Consider the following 22,334-nt stretch of genomic DNA (forward strand, 5'->3'; position numbering starts at 1 on the left):
CTACAACAAAAAGCAACAACAATTCTAGTTGATGCTTATTTTATAGGTTTCGAAATTAAAACCAGATATGTAGTTTAAAGAGCCGTTACTTAGCTTACACGGTATCATTTGGGGTCGTGTTTTCTAGCTAACAGACAAATAAATAACACAATTTTATAGTCGTTTTTTCCACTTGATATACAGCCTAACTTACAGTCTGCTGTTATAATGGGCTCAAGATTAATCAGTGCATCTTGGTCACTAAAGGCAACAAGTTAATGGTCATATTATAGCCTTAAAGGTTGTTATAGTAACGTGTTAGCTCAATTGTTACTCACGTCCATGTAGCTTCATTTCCACGCTGTTTCTGGTGAATGTTGTTATGCCCAAAATTGTCATCATATTATTTAAGCTATTTTGTTGCTGTCCTTCTGTAATAAAAAATAATACTCAATGCAGGATAAACAAGTTTCTAAAAATCTCTTACAGGTGTTTGTATGTTGACTGACAGTGAAGCAGTGTGCAGCTTGATTGACAGCTCCCTCACTCTGCTGTCACTTTAGTTGCACCTGCTAGAGGTGGAAGAAGTACTCAGATTATTTATTGAAATTATTCATTTGCTCATCACTTCGCTGGTTAAATTGGGGGTCTATTTGAATTGCTTTATACACGACTGGGTAGCTTAACCTATAATAATATATTACAATGTCGATTAACATTTTGTATTAATAACCTACATCTGAGTAACCAGAAAAATAAATATGTAAAATAAAGTAGTGGAGTATCACTACTACACTACAAGTACAACAATTGCCTACAAAATGTAGTGGAGTAAAGGTATGAAGCAGCATAATGTAAAAATGTTTAGGTAAAGTACAAATACCTAAACATTTGTACTTGAGTAAATGTAATTAGTGCCATTACACCACTGCCTGTTAAAGACTAAACATCATCACCATTAGTTCAAAGCTCCTTCCATTTCTCTACATTTCTCCTAAATAGCCAAGTTGATGTACACAATAATACAGCATTTGTAAGAATCAAGTAATATAATATGAAAGTATACATATTCTCTGAAATAGGCATACTTCTCAGTGTCGTAAAGTAACTAAGTAGATTTACTCAAGTACTGTACTTGTGTAAAATGTTATGTAATATATATTATTCTGAATGCACCAATTTGCATAATAAACATACTTTTACCTTTGGTACTTTAAGAATATTTTGATGCTAATACTCCTGTACTTTTACTTGAGTAACATTTTGAATGCAGGACTTTTACTTATAACAGTAGTACTGCTACTTTTACTTAAGTACAAGATCTGTATACTTCCTCCATCTCTAATAATTCTGCATTTGCTTTAGTATTGTTACTCAATTAAAATCTTGGATGCAGGCAGGACTTGCATACTGTATTTCTACATTGTGCTAATACAAAAAAAATACTACTATTACTTTAAGTAGAAGATCCAAATACTACTTTCTCCACTGAAGTAGCATCATGAAAATACTCAAGTAAAGTAGCATATATCAAAATTGTAGTTATACAGTAGCCTACTTGAGTAACTCTGAATATTACACGCTTACTTTGATACAAGTAAATTAGTTACCAAGATATTTAATCTACTGGTTACAACAACACAAATTAAATATTAGATTTTTTTTATCTGCTATCCAAAACACCTCCCCTCTATTATGAATTCAGAGATCCATCCTCTGAAGATTCCACATTCTACTGTTGCTTATTGACTCTTCCATATTACACACAAACGAGATAGACCATAGTGATAATATTGACTAACACACCTCTAAAAACAAAACAAAAATTATAATTGTACACCTGTATGCTCTTTTTTATTGTTATTTGTGCCCTGAAAGCCATCCTTGACACCCCCGGCAGAGCCTCACACTTAGTACGGACCTGAACGGTTGCTCGCCTCGATGACGCTCCAGTAACGGTTTATTTTAGCTCCGGCATTTTTGCTGCTCGCTTAACATTTTTACCCCCTATGTAGCCTATAATAACACCCATTTTTGTTAGCTTTTTCTATCAGCTTTACTCGGATATTAATCGCCTTTTTTCCTGCCAAATTTTCCGCTCCTACATGCCGCTTCCCCCGCTCTCTTTACTGCATTTTCTATGTATTTTGTGCCCCTTGTTTCCTCCAGTAACGTTAACCCATGTCTGTGTGCATCCCGCCCCCCTGCGCTCTCAATAGATGGTGCAAGTCAAAATGTCCAAATCGCCCGTAGACCCTCTGTCTGCTGTGGAAACAGGCTCTCAATCGCACTATTTTCAGGTAAATAACCACACTTTTTATAATCCTGTATTGAAGCATCTAACGAGTTAAGTGAGAAAGAAAATGGTTAGCTCTAATGTGTTGCTGCTTGTTGTTGAAATTGAAGCGTCGCGATTAGGCAGCGAGATACTTTTTTATATATTTATTTTAAAATGTCACCTCCTCCGCCTTTACTAAATCTGCAGATTGATGCTTGATCTGTGAAAATCCAGTGGGTGCGATCATTAAGACGGCTCACATATGGTACACACTCAAAGGATACGGTCTCCCGAAATGTTCACGCTTGAGTCTGATCTTAATGGATTTTTATTTTTCATTCTCTTAGAATACAGAAAGAAAACAAGCACATATCAGTAATATTTGCTTGAATGTATTAGCTAAAGGACCAGGCAGACCATGTATGTTTCTGACTCACCTGTAGCCTGAATCTACAGGGCCTGCTGTCAGCATGCTCACTGCAACATCCACGCTTTCTTATTATGTGTTACAAGAGGCCTGGGGAAAATATGAGACAGAACAGTATGTGCAGCTGGATAATTCAGCCCTGAAAAATATGTGATATTGACAAAGCTACAGCCTATTATAGACTGCTGTGGTACAAAGCAGTTCTTTTGCACCAGTTTTCTCTTAATTTAGACCTTTATGTAACACGAAAAGGCTTCACGAATCAGCATAGTGCGAGCTGAAAGGTTTGATGCTATCTGTCTATGCATCTATATGTATCCCTTCACCTGTGTGTGTCTCTCTTTCATCACAGCTGCCCAGGAAGTTGCCTAAACGCAAGAGCCGCTTCAAACGCTCAGATGGCAGCACGTCTTCTGACACAACATCCAGCTTCATCAAACGACAGGTAAAAAAAAAAAAACTCCCCGAGCCATTTGTTTGCTTCCTTTTTACTTGTTCATGCATGCATTTTAGACAACATCATTCCCTGGTACATCACAGTCACAGGCCGATTATCAAATTGATGGTCAGTGGGAGGGAAGAGCGGCAGCTTCTATGGAAAATGTAGGCCATGTTGTTTTTTCCACTGAACAGGTGTCTTTGCATTGTTTTGTTGGTATTGCTGTCACGCCAGTATTTCCAAGGTTTAAGCTATCAAAGGGGAATCGAGTTCCTTTTTTTGGACTCTCGACAGATACAAAAAGAGATCCGTAGCTCTGCATTTACCATCCTTGAACCAAATACATAAATGTTTCTGTTCTGCATCTTCATCCAGAGCAACCTCCTCAGCTTCAGTTGTTGTTTTGCCCAGTAGAGAGCAGCAAAATACTTGAAAGCATCTCACTCCGGCTGTGAGTTACATCAAAATCCCATCACAGCCAAGTCTTTTTAATTAATGTTTTGAGGTCAAACACATGTGGGACACGCTGAGATTTGGTGTTATTTAATACAAAACTCTAACTGATTTCTGAGATTCCTTGATGTTACTGCAGGGCTGCTGTAAATCATAGCATCTCATGTATATCAGTTGATTTGATCAGGACAGTTTGAATTAACCTCCAAGTGATGCTTTATGAATATGTATGTTATGTTGGTGTCAGAGCTGTACAGAAGTTCAGATTTTCCTGTACAATTCAGGCTGTGAGGAGTCAAGAGGTTGGCATGTGCATTCAGAGATCATCCCAAAAATGCAGCTATATGCCAGAGCAGTGGTGAACGAAGAAATCAAATATTTTACTTAACTATAGTAATACTACATAATGGATTCACAGGTAAAAATCCTGCATTCAAAATGTAATTAATGTTAAAGTAAAACAAAGTTGCAGATTGAGTACTTTCAATAGTATGAAAACCTACTATTGAAAGTACTCAATCTGCAGTTCATCATTTAATTGTTGCCACTGATGAAGGAGTTTTTTTTTTCTTTATCTACACAGTATTTTCTGCCTGTGCATTTCCCCAAGGGATCCAAAAAGATTATCTTAACCTAATATAATACATGTTAAATGATTTGTTGATTATATTTTGTATTACCAATATTACATTACATTACATGTCATTTGTTAGACGCTTTTATCCAAAGCGACTTACATACATTCAGTACTGTGGACAATTCCCACAGGAACAATTTGGGGTGAAGTGTCTTGCACAACGACATGCTGACTGCAGTGGGACTCGAACTTGCTACCCCCTGATTCAAAGTCAAGCACTATCCACTTATATTAGCCACAGCCGCACAATATGAATCTTTATATAACTAAAGTTAATCAAAACAGTTAGTGAAGTGATGGTGGCGAAGTCGATAGGGACTTGGCATGGCAACTGGAAGGTCACCAGTTCAAGTCCCGGCAAGACCAAGTGCTACCGAGGTGTCCCTGAGCAAGGCACTGCTCCCTGGGCGCCGTTCAAAATGGCAGCTGCTCCTAACACTAGGATGGGTCAAATGCAGAGAAACAATTTCCCCAAGGGGATTAATAAAGTATATCAAAAGAAAAAAAAGTAAATAGTGCAATATTTGTCTCAAATGTGTACACAAGTACAGTACTTGAGTTTATATAATAATAGGAAGTTAGGAAGGATTCAAATATCCTTCCTCAAAAGGAGACTGATGTACCAATGATAGGAACTTCAAGACTAATTCTGTAGGCTTTAGCCCAGTCTTAAGTATCAGTTTAGTCCTGATTAACTAATCTAGAGCTGAAATAATTAAAGTACATAGAAATATAATGTCATAAATGGCATTGTTAACAAAAACATTGACCGTATACATGAGTATTTGAGTTCAGGACTGTTGCTTTTACAAAATAATGAATTAAACAATGTCAACTTGTTAGTGAAGAATTGCGATGGATGTCTTTCAATGTTTTCTAACTTTTTTTTTAAACTAAACCCTTTATCGTCATTGCATTACATTACATTAACCAAATTATTTCCAGCATATTTATCAATAACGATAATGACTTGGTCCTTATTATCATCTGTTGTTCTCTTATTGGATATGTCAACTCATATACAAAATAAAGTAAAGCATCTCTAGTAAATACAAGCAAAAGGGAAATAACATGCTGCCAGTTCCAACTTAAATTATTTGTTATTTTAATCGATTAAGCTTTTTTTTTTTAAAGCCATGGTTATTCCAGTTAGATACGTAGTCAATGAAGTGCTACGTAGTGAATATAAAGCAGCCATCACAACTTTCCAAAGTGATTTGGATTTATGTGACCGACCCAAAATAATATATCATTTTCTATCAAAGAAGCAGCAAATGTTGGAGCTAGAAGAAGCACATATTTGGTTTTCTTACTTGAAAAAAGTCCCAAAGAGTACGTCAGGTAGTGTAAACATGACAATCCAGCACCCCGTGTGAAACATCGAGACAAAAAAACTGCAAGGAAAATCGCAGTTTGAGAGTATAAAAATTGTAGCCATTTTAAGGATACTTAATTAATTTTGATGATAATAAATTACCAAAACAATGGATTTATTATCCATCATATGTCAATGAATATCCTTTATTTGACTGTTCCTTGCAGCTATAACTAAAAAGTAGCTGAAAAGGAAGTAGTTTGAAGAATCCATTAAATTAAAAGTTCCACCCTGAAATTCACCCGTCTTTCTCACCAGAACGATTCATGGCAAACATAATGAAAAAAGATTCACGCACAGCACCATTAGCATGAGGGAATGTGCAGCAGTCTAACTGGGAGACGTTAGTGAGAAAGAGGAAAGAAAAAGGGCTGAGCAGACATCTTCTGCAGGCGGGGGCATTAGTTATCCTGATCGGGGGGGGGGGCTTAATGACAATCTCCAGATTCCCTGAGAATATTGCACAGCTTAAAATATTCATGATGCTCATTTGGAAGGCCTCAGGCGATGTGATGTGTGGGTTCATTGTTCACACGAGCACCTTTTTAGTTTCTTTTCAATCATTATACCTTCTCTCTCTGCACGCACAACAGCCACCCCCCACCCCTCCCCCAACCGACACCACCAAACCCAAAGGTGATTTGATAAAGTGTTTCATGCAGAGCGACTAGATTTCCTAAACAAGGCAGATAGTTTCTTGTCTGTGATAGGGGTGGGGTGTCTATGGAGGAGCAGTGGAGTATGACTCATTTCTGCAGCAGGATACAATAAGCAGTATGCTGCCATAAGTGTGGATATATATGTGTTACATATGTAGGACATGAGGGGTTTGAGACGGGAGGAGAGATTTTGAGCTGCAGCCTCTCCGTTCCCCCTCTTCCTCTGCGTGTTGAAGTGGACTTTAATAACCAAGAATGGGGATGTCAATTTGGAGACGTGGTTCGATCAAGTGACGCAAAAAGCTGCGTTGGTTCTTCACGTTGTTGTGCGCGTGTGTGTGTTTTTGGATGGGACGAGGTGGGGTAAGAATAGAAAAGAAGGTGTAGCCGGCTCCAGTGCAGGTCGTCCCCTGGTTAGAGGACGGGACACAGGACAGTCTGCATTTTACAGCATGTAGTGTGTAGAGAGAGAGGGAGGGACCGGCAGCAGCAGCACATTAACTGAGTAAGTACAAATGACTCGTCTCGACACACTCTTCTTCTCCTCATCTCCTTCTTCATCTCTTTGTAGCCTTTACATTGTTTGCTGCTCCTCTCTTTCTGTGTTCCTTTGTCTTCCTTCTTCGTCGTCCCCTTCTTCAGCAATGCTTTGTTTCTCTCATTTTCTTCCCCTGCTCTACTTTTTGATTGCCATCATCCCCGTGTTTGCGCTCTTCACAGTTCCTTGTGATTGATCAATTTGACATACAGTATGCCTGATGTTGACTTTGATATTGATGTAAACACTAAGTGATTTATTGCGTTGTGTGTCAGAGGGCTCTGTGCATGTGTAACTTGCTGACATTGAAGTACGACCGCACAGTTAATCGAACACTTTCTGAAATTGGATATTTGGCTACTGGATTTCCAAATCACTGGAGCTTGCAGTTTTTTGTTTCAGCCTCCTGAATATTATATTCTGCTGTTGTGCAGATTCTCTTTCCTGCCCAAAAAGCCTGAGGAAATTTGATTTTAGTAATAGCATGCACTTCCTGCCTATTGTTTTTGTATTTAAATAACATACTGCGTTGGGCTTTTTAATACATTTATTTAAAATTCATATATTTTCAACATTTCATCTTTAAGGCTTGCAGTTTTTTTTTTTGTGTTTTTCCTTCTGGGGATGCTAGCGTTGTGGATCTAGGGATGACAAAATAGATCTGTGTGTCAGTCCATCCCTTGGTTCAGGCTGAAATATCTCAACAACTATTTGATGGATTGCCATTCAATTTTGTCTAGACATCATGACTCCTCGAGGTTGAATTATAGTATTTTTGGTGGTATTGTAACTGTTTATTCAGTGCCATAATCAGTAGGTCAACATTTCTATAATTATCTAACCAAATGTGCCAAAAACCACACATTCCCATCTTCAACTATGAAGATTAACATGAACATCCGAATGTTAGCATTGCCAGCGGGAGTAAGTCAGCATAAATTCATTTAGAGAGTGACTTTTGGAAGAAGTTTATCTTGAAGTCGGAGTATTTAAAGTAAAAAGCTAAAACATGAATTTCCATGAAACGCATAATAGCCTTTCTGAGGTTTTCCAGTGACATCAAACCAAAGTCAGCAACCAAAACCTGTCAGTATCAGCTGGTTTTGGTTCAGTAAGCCTTCCTTTGAGCACTATGTGACTATAACAATTGTAGGTACTTGCATACATAACAGTATTAGTTTAAATCATTAACAAGCAGGGATTAAACATTATTGATATAAACTTATAAGCAACTTCAAATAACTTAAAAAAAAACATGTTCACTATGGATTAAATTACTATGTGTTATGAAAAGGAAGTCACTCTATGATGAACCTACAGAGAATTATCAACTGACTCTACAGCGTTAAAACCAATTTTAGCTCAATGTTTGGTCTCCTCCTCCAAACAGCAGACAGACAAAGTTAGCAACTACTGTACTTGGTGAACATAGTGCAGCACTCGGCAACTTTAAAACCAGATACTTAGTTCAAGAGTTGGTGGAGACCAAATATACTTGACATACGTTAGTGCTGCACGATATTGAAAAAAACTGACATTGCGATATATATATTTTTCCCCTGCGATATATATTGCGTTTTTTTAAACTATATTTAACCGGATGAAGGATTTTAGTCACGGACTTCTAGATCTTAACTGGTTGACTCATCATACCTTAAGTCATGATCTAACATGTCATGATAATGCATGTTGCTTACCCTCAAATAAGGGGGTTCATCTGTGAATGAAGAAGAGTGGTGTCAAGAAGGGATCCAAGAGATTAAACGTATTACATTAAACTATAGGAAGCTTCATTATCACATTAGGAAATTAACATACGTGACCAAATAGGTAATTTAACTTTTTATTCCAAAATTAAAACCTTTTTTGTGCAAATAGCAGCAAAGTAGTGGACATCTTTGAAACAACATTATAAAAATAAAATTAAGAACAGCTCCTTTATGCCGTTTTGAACCTTTCTCATATGGTGTAACACCGTACTCAGAGCCTGCATGTCACTCCACTCAAGTACCCCTGACATGAGAGCCGTGCAAGTTTTCCTTTTGTAGCAAGCAGCAAAATAATTGTAACATGACATGTTTGAGTTAATTTATCTACTTAATATCAAAAAACATTTTTTAAATTGCACATCCCTGCAATGTGAATATCGCGGTTATCGCCATGACACGGTATACCGTTCAGCCCTAACATACATTAGTTAGTTAACCTACTACACATTTGGAGCAGAGCAAATGTTAAAGTCATTCCTTCATACTATGCAAATAGAAATTGAAAGCAAAGTGTTAATCTAATGAACAATGTATCAGTAGGATAATGTTTCAAATGAATGTAGAAGTCCCCTGCTGCTCTGTCCCTAGCTTGTAGGATGACTTGGCCCTCTCGGGGACTCGACTATCTGGATGACACACTTCCTTGTCTGCCCCTCCCTGTGGAGCTGAGGCCATCAGTGTTGCAGTGTGAAGAATAATCACAGAAGCAGAATAGCAAGGAACAGAGTTAAATTTAGCCTCCAGACGGGGACATTAGCAGTAAAAAAAAAAAACAGAAGAAACAAGACATCCTCTAGACCAGACGATCAAAGATGCACTCACATCATTACGCTCTGCATTGCAGCTCGGTTTCACCTGCAAAAACACACCGTTTCTGTTCACTCACATTGGCTGGTTTGTTTGAGGGTTTGACAGGTAGCCTGTGTGCAGCAGAGGTCCATAGCCTCATGTCCAAACATTAATAATGAACAGCAATCACAGCCCAGGCAGCTCTGTGTGCTCCAACATCATTAAACAGCTCTCTGACATAACGCCTTTCCCTTGCGCCCACCACCATATTTATTCCACTTTAATGTCTGTGTGTGTTTGAGCGAGTGAAGACAGGCACGCTGTTACAGTGAGAAAGATTCAGATTCATGTCTGTAACAGGCTCTAGCGCCGTCCTCCTAATCAGCCAGGTATGGAACTCTCTGTGACCGCCTCTATCTGTGTGTCTCTGTCTTCTCGTGGTCTTTTTTCTGCCTCCCCCCCCCCCCCCCACTGCTGTTTCCCCTCTTTTCTTCTATATGTGATGAGGATAGATATCTAGGTCTCACTCCGCTCCTTCCTAGCATTTTATTATGTTCTAATCTCATCTTCCCCTCGAGATAGCCTCGCTTTATCTTGTCGTATAAATCGTTTATAAACTCTCTCGTTTCTCCAACCATCCTTCAGTCACTCTCCGTCCTCGTAAACATTCTTCTCTTTTCAGTATGTCTTGTCAACGATATTCAACCCCCCCCCCCCCCCCCCCCCCCTTCTCCTCCTCCCCATCTCTCTTCTCTCTCTCGGTGCTGCTCTGGCACTGGTGCAGTGTTGCCTTGCAGAGCTTGTGAGTGCGAGAAATCAGATCTAGTTATCTAACATAGACACACAACCTAAAAAATAAACGAGGAGAGGTGTCCGCTCGCCGTTTCTCTGGGGCTTGAGGTGGTAAAACATTATTTTGGATTATATATATATATATATGCATTCTGAAGTGCTGAAAAGTGGTGGTTGTTCTTCCTGTCTTGGCACTTTTTTTTTTGTATTTTATGCCTGATTTAGCTTTTGTTGTGCTGCTGCTAATTGGTCCTCCAGAGGATTGGTTTGTATATGTTGGGCAAGATGGATGACCAGGACTAAGTCCCTGCACTCAGGAGCAGAAGAAACCCAGAGAGGAAACTGATTTGTGCTTTTTCTAGTTTATTTAAATCTTTGCAGGATTATTCTTAGATAGTCTCTCCATATGTGAATGTTAGTATGCATAATGGAGTAACCTGTGAGAGGTTTAACTTTGTCTGCCTCATTCATCACTTCTTTTATTCTTTTTGTGCTTTTCTTCCTCTCCCCCCCACTCTTCCTCTCTCTCCCTTTTTCTCTCTGTTGCCCGACTTGGATTTGTTTTTGCTGCAGCGGTTCTCTTTACCGACAGATTCAGGACTGAGTTCCTTCAGAGAATCTAAATAGATGCCAAATATAGGAGAGCACACACACAAACTGCATCACCTCTTCATATTCTTCTCCTTTTTATGTTTTAATCTTGGGACCTAAACATCATGGTTACCATCGATTTTCTACATTAACCATTATTTGTTTTGTCTAAAAACATATCTGTAACATTGAAGAAAACTGCCCATTATCATTTGTTGTAAGAGTCCATGGAGTTGTTTTCAAATGTCTTTTTTCAGTCAAAAACCCAAACATATTGAAGTTACTTTCATATAAACCTCACATTTTAAGGAATAATTGCAATGTTGTTGTTTTTTGTCTATTTAAATGATTAGCAGAAGAAATGTAGCTCTACAGGTTATGACACAGACATTCAAGAAAATATGAACAGGAAACCGCTTTACAGGTTTTTGAATAAAAGCCAAAAGCACTTTTCAAGCCATTTTTACTTTGTGTAAAATGTCTCTTTGTGGGCTTTATCGGTCGCTTTCAGCTTAGTGTGCGAGCCATCACTGGGATTTGTCCTTAAACCTCTTACAATAAAAATGATAACCAGCATATATTTAGCTAATGAGGAGATGTCCTTGGAGAATAAACATGGGGAACAGAGGATGTATATATGTGCTGCACTGTGGGGGATGATGGAGTGGATTGGGGCCAAGCAGGAGAGAAGAGGAAGCAGTTGCCTCCTTTGTGCTATATTTGGTCTACCAGAGGATGGCTGGTGTGGGAGAGCAACGCATTGTGTTGTAGATACATGAATGTGTTCATGAATGCAGACACATATTTGCATGCACACCTGCACACAGACTGCAGAACAGAAAGACAGATGAAAGCATGAAGAGAAGCAGTAGATCTGTGCAAACTCATAGTAATATCCCTCTGTAATCTTCGCATTACTAGATGGTCTAAATTAAAAATGAAAAATGAATTACAGATGTCTCTCTCCTGACAGGGGTCGGCTGATTCGTACAACAGTAGACCGTCGGATTCAGACCTGTCAGCAGAGGAGGACCGCGAGGCGTATCGGCGTGAAGCCGAGCGCCAGGCACAGCTGCAGCTCGACAGAGCCAAGGTACCTTTATACACCGATATACACTGATACCAACTTCAGTGTTTCAACTGTTTTATAAGCGGGGGGATGCAGAATAACTTTAATTCATACCCTGATGAACATAATATCATCCAAAAACACAAAGAAAACTAATTGATATAAAATGTGAAGGATCTGGACGTACAGTCAAATCCTTCTTACTGTTTATGTTCAACTAGACACTTGCATGTTCACAGAAGTAGAATAAAGTATATAAAAGATGAAGCACGGCGTCTCTGAATCATGTTATGTATCAACCTGTTGCTGCCCTTAATGTTTACATCTGGTCGAGTGTTTGTGACTGTAACACACTCAAGGCAGCCTTTTATGACAGGCTGTGTACTTTATTGGTCACCAAACTGTTGCTGTGAACTGACCACTACTATAACCTTACTTTGTGTAAATACTGATATCCATAAGATATACTTTAGCATTCATATGCTTTTAAATACACAGCACATCTCTTCAGTGCTAACCAGAGGTGGGAAACAAATTGTTCTGCAAGTCATTCTATTCTTGAGGCAAACCTCAAGTCTAGATCAACAGGTCCGAAGTCAAGTCCAGGTCCTAAACTTTCATTAGTCCTGAAAAAGTCCTCAGGAAATCAGGACATCGACAAAAGACAAACTCTGCAGTTTACTTATTGATTGTAAAAGACAACACTGCAAAAAAGTCGCTACACGTGTTACGTTATGTAAACTAGTTGTGTAGCTTAGCCAAAGAAATACTTAGGCTTACCTGAACAAAACCGCATTTCGTTCACATAAACACATTTTATTGAGTACTATAAAATAGTACATTCTTTGTTAATTGTCTTATGTGTGGTCATTGGCTGCTGTCAGAGTCAAATGTAATGTCACAAGATTCATAACTGGAGTCCAAACAGTGACAAATGTTTGTGTCCACACCGCTAACAAGTGATAATCTTATTGTTTTTGTACAGTCCAAACCTGTAGCGTTTGCAGTAAAGACGAATGTGAGTTACTGCGGGGCTCTGGACGAGGACTGTCCTGTCCAAGGAGCTGCAGTCAACTTCGATGCCAAAGACTTCCTGCACATCAAAGAAGTGAGTAAATAATATCTGTGGCTTGTGACGTTGAGCTCCTCTACTACACTAAAAGATGATATGTGACGCGGTGCTGTTGTTCTTCTGAACTTTACAGAAGTATAACAATGACTGGTGGATCGGCCGGCTGGTGAAGGAAGGAGCAGACATCACCTTCATCCCCAGCCCTCTACGACTGGAGGCCATGAGACTCAAGCAGGAGCAGAAACAAAGGTAAGTTAACACTATCAAACATCTCATGTGCCATTTCCTCAATATTAGTTTAATCATTTTGAGTGTTGCTGTTGCAGGAAAACAGGGGGTAACTCCTCTAGCTTGGTGACAGGGAACTGGAGGACAACACCGCCATCTGCAGGTGAATGTAAGTACCACAGGTCTTCTTATTTACGCTAGAACAAAAAAAACGTTTCCCCTTTGCTGTCTTCTTCTTCCTTCATTTTACTTTCATTGATTGCTATTTTCTTGTTTTCACAAGCTAAACAGAAGCAAAAACAGGTAGGTTTTGTTCTTTCTATGATGAAACAGCTTTTGTGGAGAATACATGTTTTTTGTCATTTATCTAAAAGGACTTTATTAGGTTATCTGCAGGTCTTTGGGAGTCTAAAAATAGTCATAAATTATATATTTTATGAACCAGCTAGCAGGAAAAGTTATACCTTACGATTACTTTAACAAACATACTTTTTTAAACTGAAAGTGCTCCAGAGGATTACTATTTTTTGACATTATGTGTAGTCAGTTATTTTTTTCAGTGGAACAAAAAGTCCTCGATTAGTTTTCCTCAACTCTGCAGAAAACACAAACTCATCCCCCCTTTATCTTACCCCTGCTGTCTCTGTTCTTCATCCCCCTTCCCTCGTCATCCCCTATTTCTGGCAGGAACACGTCCCTCCCTACGATGTGGTGCCCTCTATGAGGCCGGTGGTCCTCGTGGGACCCTCGCTGAAGGGCTATGAGGTCAGTCTCTCTACGTTTCACCTCCAGCAGCTGCTTCACTCTGTCCTCTGTTCAAATGTTCCTGCACTGCTGCTTTTTGTTCAAATGAGAATTAAGGAATCTATTAAGGAAGCTGGGATTTTCATTTCTGAAATCTGTTTCTGAATATATTGTCCAATAATCTTTAAGAACCCAACGGACATTTTGCTTGATGTTTTATTTTAGATGTAGTCATTTGTTTTTGTGGAGGTCAAATATGTGTTGACAGCAAATGTAGTCCAAAGAAGCAATATGTTCCTCAGTGCGTTCTGTATTGATCAAGAAAGCTGATTCCTCTTGTTTTTGGGGTAGTGCTGGCAGTTACCAAAACTTTTTTTACAAAGTGATGTAGCCTCAAATCTACAGGCAACCTCAAGAGATTAAAACGAGATATTATGTCTTGTAAAATATGCAACTAGTTAGAAAAGGATGAATGTTTTCATATAAATTAAAAATACTTTTACTTGAGGCCTCGTTTTGGCTTCTCTAGACTTTAAAGGTCCCATGTCATGGCCACTTCTACTGATCATAATTCCATTGTTGAGGTATACTAAAATAAATGTATATTGTGCAATTTTCCAAAATCGCATTGGTTTCTCATACAGCATCTCTGTATAGTATGTGTATTCACTCTCTGTCCTAAACGGCTTGTTGGAGCTCCTGCCCCCCCCCCCCCCCCCTCCCTGTGAACCTAGTGGCTGTCTGCGAAACACAGCGAAACCCAGCACAAAACAAACACACACCCGCAGTCTGGTTGGGAGTTTGTGGGTGTGCTCAGGCTGAGTTCCTCGCTGTCTCGCCCACCCCACACCAGTGAGCCAGCTCACATTGTCCCGCTCCTCGCAGCAGTGAGCCTCGCAACATCCCGCCGTGTGTGTGTGTGTGAGGAAGTCCGCGGATTGGTCCAAACGTAACGGCTCCGCGGACGTAACGTTACGTCACTATACCCAAGAAGTAAACAGTGTAAAAAGAGAAATCCCGACGAGGCGTTCTGGGGCAGCATAGACGGGTCTCTTCTGTGTTAGAGCTTTACTCGCTACAGGGTGTACGCTGCAGACCGTTTACATGCATAAAAAGCTACATAACACACAAGGGGACGGGTAATAAGCAGAAAAGCATGACATGGGACCTTTTAACGACAGCAACACATTATTTCTTGTGGAGATTTGTCTTTAGAAAACATATGTTTCTTACCTTTTATCTTCCCACCTAGGTAACAGATATGATGCAGAAAGCTCTCTTTGACTTCCTGAAACACAGATTTGATGGAAGGTCAGTATTATGAAGACATAACAGAATAGTGTCTGTAGATATGTTTGCTCAGTAGTTAAAGCAAATCAAATGTGAAAGTCTCATAGCATATTTTTCCTCTTCATATTTGCGGCAGAATCTCAATCACACGTGTAACTGCCGACCTGTCTTTAGCCAAGAGATCTGTCCTCAACAAAAGACCCATCATGGAGAGATCCAACACTCGCTCCAGCCTAGGTGAGCGTAACATTGTCATTATGAAATATTTTAGTATTTAGAAGCAGTTGTAACTAGAATCTTTTGTATCCGTGCAGCCGAGGTTCAGAGTGAGATCGAGAGGATATTTGAACTCGCCAAAACCCTGCAGCTGGTGATTCTGGACGCTGACACCATCAACCATCCCGCACAGCTCGCCAAAACCTCCCTCGCTCCCATCATCGTCTACGTCAAAGTTTCCTCACCAAAGGTACAGTAATTCACTTGACTCATGAACTCAGACTGCCTCAACTTTCCCATTTTTTGACATTTTCTTTTTTGTTCCTGTTTTGTCTCTCAGGTGCTCCAGAGGCTAGTCAAATCCAGAGGGAAGTCTCAGAGCAAACACCTGAATGTGCAGATGATGGCTGCCGACAAACTCTCTCAGTGCCCCCCTGTGAGTGGAGGCTTCCTTTTCTAGTTCTTTATCTGATATCTCATTAACTGTTCGATGCAAACAAAAGACATTACTGGTGCCCAGAGGATAAAACCTGTTGACGTCTTTGGTGTTCCCCTGACTTTGTCTTTAACCGGTTCACATTGTTCGTCTTTTTTTAAATATATCAACAACTACTGGATGGACATTTGGTTCACATATTGGCATGGGGGTTAAGCGAAGCAGCAAGGGAAGGGCCCACATTTAGGTTGTATTGCAAACATGAAAGTATATGCGCTTACTGGCATGTGTAGACAAATCCAAATAGAAGCAGTATTGAGTCCATGGAAGAGTGCAGGCCAGTAGTGATGTTACGTGTTACGCCGAGGCTTCGGAGCGTGTGTCGAGTAATCCCCAAAGCTTTTTGTGAAGCTTGTATCGAGGCTTGTATCGTTTTGGGCCAGTGACGTCATCGATGACAAACGAAGCCTCGCTGCCTGTCAATACCACGTGACTGCTTCAGGAAGCGATTCAGATGGGTCGAACCACAACGCTCATATTACCCATGGATTTATAATGAACCATATTAACCCCCCCTCCTGTACCCGGGCCCGGTGACACGATGGATTTAAGAGAGCTCAGACCCTCACTTATATAGAGGTCAGAACATGTCATAAGTATAAACAAATAAAAGCATAAATAAATGTAGGAATAAATACAGGAATAAATAGCGTACAGTGTTTTCAGGTAGATTCCGTGTGTGCGCTGTGGCTCAGCTGGAAAGCAGTTGACTCACAGGGTCCCTGGTTCAACGACTCGTCAATGCGTCTTTTTTTTTTTTTTATAAAAGCTATAGCTAAATTAGATAATGCAGTTAATAAATGTAGTCTTTGATATGGTTTAGCCTTTCTCAGGCTACAACATGGTTAGGCTTTTCAATCACAATCATTCAACTGGAATAAAAACAATATTGTTAACATGAAAATATGATTTTATGTTTGTTGTTTAGAGTTATTCTAAGGCTTTACTCATTGGGAACTCGGTATGAGACACTGTCCAATCTGCCTGTTTTACACACTTTGACCAACAGGGGGTTTGTGTTCAGATGAAGCCCATGATGAAGCCTCATGAGATGAACCCTTTTGCCAACCAATTGGCTGGAAAGCTTCATAAGGCTTCATCTCACCATCACTAATTGAGTCCATGGAAAAGTGCAGACCAGTCTATGTAACAGAACATTTGAAAAACAATGGCACACGGAAACATTGGCCGTATCAAAGGGAATGAGAGGGAACGGCCGGTTAAATAGCACAGGGCTGATTAGGGAAGTGGAAACAGGTGAGCAGGTGGGCGGAGGAGCTCAGTTGACTGGATGGAAAGAGGTTACTGCAGGTCAAATAAAGAGAGTTGGATAAGACTGAGGGCATCTGGTGGACAGGTAGAGAATAACAATGAACTGCTGGATATTTTAATTTGTTGAATATGTGACTTTTATTTGGTTAAAGATCATATATATGGAGAAAAACAATGACACCCATCAACTGTACTTTGTGTTGTGCTTATTTTCAAATGTGATCATGCTCACACCCCAAATTAAGACAGTGTACATGGTTATAAAAGTATAAATATAAATGTATACTTGTGGAACATCAACATTATGAGCATTTTGAGCATTTTGAGCATTTGACATGTGAAACATTAACGGAAAAAGTAAAATAACTGAAGAAAGGGTCACTTAATTCTTGGATTATAAAAAAATGATTGGCCTTCACAGTCACCATAGCTCTACCCAATTGTAATTTTTAACAATTGAGTAGATAGACAAACATCAACCAATACACCTTATTTGAAGAGAGCTATACCTATGGTTATAACCCTATATAAAGAGGAGACTATACTTATCCAGAGGTGTAATATAGTTTCTAGGTTCCAAGTCTTTTACATTTCAAGTCATCAAAAGTATTTATTTAAAGTCCCTATAGCTCCTGGATTTTGTGCTTACTTGCATGCAGGTCATATTTTATATTTTGACCGACTTGAAGTGAAACAGTGCTCCTTTCAGCCTGCAAAATGAAGTCTTTTTGCCACTGAATACAAGATGGTGTAATTGCTCTCTTTTGTTTTCGTTCACTTGAAGGATATGTTTGATGTCATTTTGGATGAGAACCAGCTGGAGGATGCATGTGAGCACTTGGCTGAGTACCTGGAGATTTACTGGCGTGCGACTCACCTCCCGGGCAACACGCCTCTCAACCCGATGCTGGAGCAAACTCTGATGACCCCGCCTTCTGCCATCTCCAGCCTCCAGGTGAGTGTGTCGTTACCTGTGTAGAAAGCACTGTTTAAATACTGATCCTGAAATCCTGTTTTGAACACGTTGTTTGTTGTCACTGTCTCTACCAGCTCTCATCTCAGATTCTCACTCCTCCGTTTGGTTTTGATTGTCTCCAGTTGTCTTGTTTGTCCTCTCACTCATCCATGCTTAACATTTTTGCAGTTTTCTGAAACACAGGAATTAATTGAATGAACGCTTACAAAATGGGGTGAGTAGTAGGGTTTATGTATATATATTTATTTATATTTGCACTCTCAACCCCAGCAATGCCCTTGTACACTACGCAGCGGCTGAGAAAGTGAATGAACAGCATTTTTATTCATTCAGATCTCACCACAGAAAATATGAAGTGTTTTTTTCTTCATTGCATCCCTTCCTTTACTCGATGGTCTCAGGTGAATCACTGCTCCACACGCTTTTCGGGAGAAAAATTCACAAAGCAGTGTCAATTTAAACCGTACCTGAGATTGTCACCTTTGTGAAATTATAAAACGTTTGAATGAAATGTAGAAATCTGAACGCTTATTCTCCCTATTTTTCATTCGGCGCTCGTCCTTTTCCCAGCATGCTTTGTGAATGGTGCCCCAACTCACTGTAACACATGGTGCGATATTGAATGACATGAAAGATTTATGCTTAAATAATGTATATTCAACAGAACTAAATGCATCCTTTACACAACAATAAACGGAGAGCATAACATCAGCACTGTTATGTTCTGGATTAACCTCCTGACCATCCATACAAAAGTTTCACTGGCATTTTTGTTTTGGTTGTATCAATCTGTGCTCAAGCAGACAAAACACTGGAAACTAAAAAGGACTTTGAAGAGACTTGACCAAAACTGCTGCCATGCCAACTATTAACATAGTCAAACCCCTTCTGTTTTATTCTGTTACTTGCAGATTTTGTATTACATTCAGTACAGAATGTCATGTTTTCTTTTACATTTGAAGCTTCTATTGAGGTTATGGAATTAATTGATGTACATTTTGAAGCATCATTTTAACTTCAGCTGAACTTTAGGAAGGCTAGGCAGTTTTATTTTTAAAGCTTGGTTTATACACAGAGATAGCTTCAAGGTACTGTACAGAGCAGTTAGAACAACACAGTTTAAAACACTAAAATAAAAGATACATACAAAAATTCAATAAAGAAATATTTATAAATGAATACATAAAAATTAAAATAATAAAACAATCATGAGGCCTTTGGGATTTGATAAGAAAAAGTTTTTTAGACTGCGTTAAACAAACTAAGGCGTGTGTTTGCAGTCAGTGAGGACTAGAGGAACGATGCAGAAAGCATTACATCTTAATATAAATATGCACTGAAATGTTGTTTAAAGATAGATTTCCTTCAAAGTCCTTCAGGATGTAGTGTTTAATGTTATCGACCCTCTGTGAGTTTGCTTTCTTCTGTTACTATAAAAAGTTTGAGTTGCTTCAAAATCCATCCTGTTCTCAGAGCTTCCTGTTGACTCTCTTTATTTCTTTCCTTCCCCTCCATGACGGTATGATCCTCCAGAACAAGAACCAGCCGCAGCCTCGTGAGGCGGGGGGATTGGAGGGTGAGGAGGAGGCGGGTGAGGAGGCCCCCTCCCCCCTGGAGCAGGACAGTCTCATGCCGTCTGACGAGGCCAGCGACTCCCTGTCCCGCGGCCGGAGGGAGAGCCCGGGCCAAAGGGTGGCTGTGGAGGACGAAGAGGAGGAAGAAGAAGAGGAGGAGGAGGAGGAGGATGAGTTTGCCTCCCCCTGCCATGCTCGCACTTACAGGGACGTGTACCCCCCCCACCGCGGGCACAGCAGCAGCAGCGCCCACAGTGCCAACGGGCACGAGTCAGAGGACCGGCTGCTGCAGCGCGAGGCCCAGCAGGGCCACAACCAGAGGAACAACCGCCAGCGCAGCCGCCCCTGGCCCCGAGACACCTACTGAGGAACCCCCCGCCCCGGCCTCCAGATCAGCCCTCCAACTGTCCCAAACACACAACTTAGAGATGAAAAAACCTGCCCCAAAATCGTCTCCAAATCAGAAACAGATGCCCAGTTTATAAAGTAAACAACTTTAGGTTGATTTTTTAAGAATCGACAGTCACTCTCTTCCAGATTCACAGATTTAATTATTTGTAGGGGTCGCACTGACCTCTTCAGGGTCAAGTCTTTCAGATTAAAGGGACAATTCCCCACCTTTTAAGTGGATGTCCAATCAGTTTTTATGGATAATTGAATCAATTGAAAAAAAAGAAAATCCCTCTGTGCATGCTTTATTGATGGAGGAAGCTGGTTCCTCCTGCCTACATTTACCAGGATGCATTGTGTCTGCAGACGCAGGGTTTCCTCCAGTTCCTCCTAGGAGTGAGATGAAACTCTGTGAGATGTATCTTTGCCCTTGCCATCCTCTGGTTGTATAGACTGGTTCAATATTTTTTAGAGCGGCTTTAGAGCATGTGGGGGGATACTACTAATCTAAGATAAGGTTGCCTGTAGTTCTTCCTTGCATCAAAATACATCAGTCACCTTAAAATGACTGTGCTTGATTCAGGAAGAACAGGTTTTGTAGCAGGAAACTCAGTTTTCTATCAATATAGCATGCACTGAGGAATATATCGCTTCAATCGACTACATTTACCATCAAAACTGGTTGGATGTCCACAAAAGGTGGTCGGTGTCCCCTTAAAGTCAACAGGGCTACTCCCCTCTGCAATGGAAAGGTTTCAGGCTACCAGCTGTACGCAAACTTTAGCTGCTCCGCCTAAAGTTTCTCTATTGTAGGATGTCTCATGTACTGGCCTTAAAATTCCTAAGACTTTTAACTATCTTTACTATTGCATGTTTGAGTATAATTATTTTAAGACTATTTGCACATTGACGTCAGAACAGGAACTGAATGATCTTTACGGATAAACTAATGTAGGAATGTCTTCTTATGGGAAATAGTAATGCATTTGATTACAATGTATATACTGAATGGGCACCTGGTTTTGTTTCATTGCTACTATATTTGTTGGATTTTGTTTATATGGACTTGTTTGTTGTTTTTGGAGAAATGTTGCCACCCATGTGTTTTTACTCTGAAGACGGTGATGGAGACACACACACACACACACACACACACACACACACACACACACACACACACACACACACACACACACACACACACACACACACACACACACACACACACACGGTATGAAGCTGCAGTACATTACAGTGCTTCTTTCTGGGCATCACTCTGTACACCTCTTAAGGAAGGCAAAAAATATATAAAAACGAGCACAGAGAATGTAAACACAACTAAGAAAAAGGGAATGTTATCTTTTTAAAGAGTGAATTACTTGCCAAACTCGCTTGTTTACATGGAATCATTCACATATTATTAAGCACACGCTGCACACACGCTGCAGCTTCAGATCTCCAGAGAATGTAAGCTTGCATGCCTTCTTTGCACCTCCAGCAGCACCACCCGGTGTCTCCAAAACCCAACCGATCGCCCTGTAATTCGATTGTAGCACGTTATTGATTGTAGCATCCACAGTTTCTACACTTAATCTCCCCCCCCCCCCCCCCCCGCTCCCCCGTGTGTCTTTGCCACTCATTGCGTTACGTACTGCAGTTATATTCGGGTTTTTATCAAAGCAGATCCTCAGGTGTAAGTCCTACACACTCATCGCGCTCAAATCCACGAATGTGTCGTGCTCGTGAAGGACTCGTAGCACTCGTGACATGATGTCATTCTGTTCCTGCATTATTAATATTATTAGTCCACCAGCCGATGAAGTGTTAACAGCCGGCTTTAAGAGTTACTGGTTTACTGCTTCCATGTCTCACAGGTATCTCTATCTAGTGTTCTGTATATTTTGAAGACAAAAAAAATCAGCATGATTGAAAAAAAAAAAAATCTATGCAAGTGTTGCATGAAATCTGATTGTTTCTTTTTACAGTTAAGTATTTCAGTAATGCATTGATTCTGATTCTCCTCGTTGTCTTGTAGTGATAGTCTTGTCTTTGGGGCTACTCACTCCTCACACCACTAACAACACTATGACTCAAAAATAATAATCAGAACGCATCACTTTATTTATCCACAGACATTATTTGGGTGGACACTGGTTGACGCACTTTTAAAAGTCACTCACTTAAAAAATTGTCCCAGATCAGGCCCAGGATTTCTTTTTTTGACGATTAAAAATGAATGAGTGAATCATTATTAAAGCCCTGCATGCTTTAGTTCACCAAT

The 22,334-nt window shown here is 40.0% G+C and overlaps 1 protein-coding gene across 2 annotated transcripts; it reads left to right on the top strand.

Annotated features, from left to right (window-relative positions):
* The first annotated feature begins 1,912 nt into the window (after positions 1-1,912).
* On the top strand, positions 1,913-22,042 carry cacnb3a (calcium channel, voltage-dependent, beta 3a). 2 transcript variants are annotated; one of them, XM_079674014.1, is made up of 15 exons: positions 1,913-2,279; positions 3,037-3,129; positions 11,700-11,819; positions 12,781-12,903; positions 13,001-13,116; positions 13,194-13,264; positions 13,379-13,398; positions 13,783-13,860; positions 15,092-15,150; positions 15,266-15,366; positions 15,444-15,595; positions 15,686-15,781; positions 17,898-18,068; positions 18,258-18,303; positions 19,623-19,761. In XM_079674014.1, the coding sequence occupies exons 1-14, from the start codon at positions 2,199-2,201 to the stop codon at positions 18,285-18,287; spliced, it is 1,311 nt and encodes a 436-aa protein (XP_079530140.1). In that variant the 5' UTR covers positions 1,913-2,198; the 3' UTR covers positions 18,288-18,303; positions 19,623-19,761. The 2 variants fall into 2 exon arrangements, with proteins under 2 accessions (XP_079530140.1, XP_079530139.1); XM_079674013.1 differs by lacking the exon at positions 18,258-18,303 and having other exon boundaries at positions 1,916-2,279; positions 19,623-22,042.
* Positions 22,043-22,334: the final 292 nt, after the last annotated feature.

Source organism: Notothenia rossii, assembly GCF_949606895.1.
Source record: "Notothenia rossii genome assembly, chromosome: 4".
NCBI lineage: Eukaryota > Metazoa > Chordata > Actinopteri > Perciformes > Nototheniidae > Notothenia > Notothenia rossii.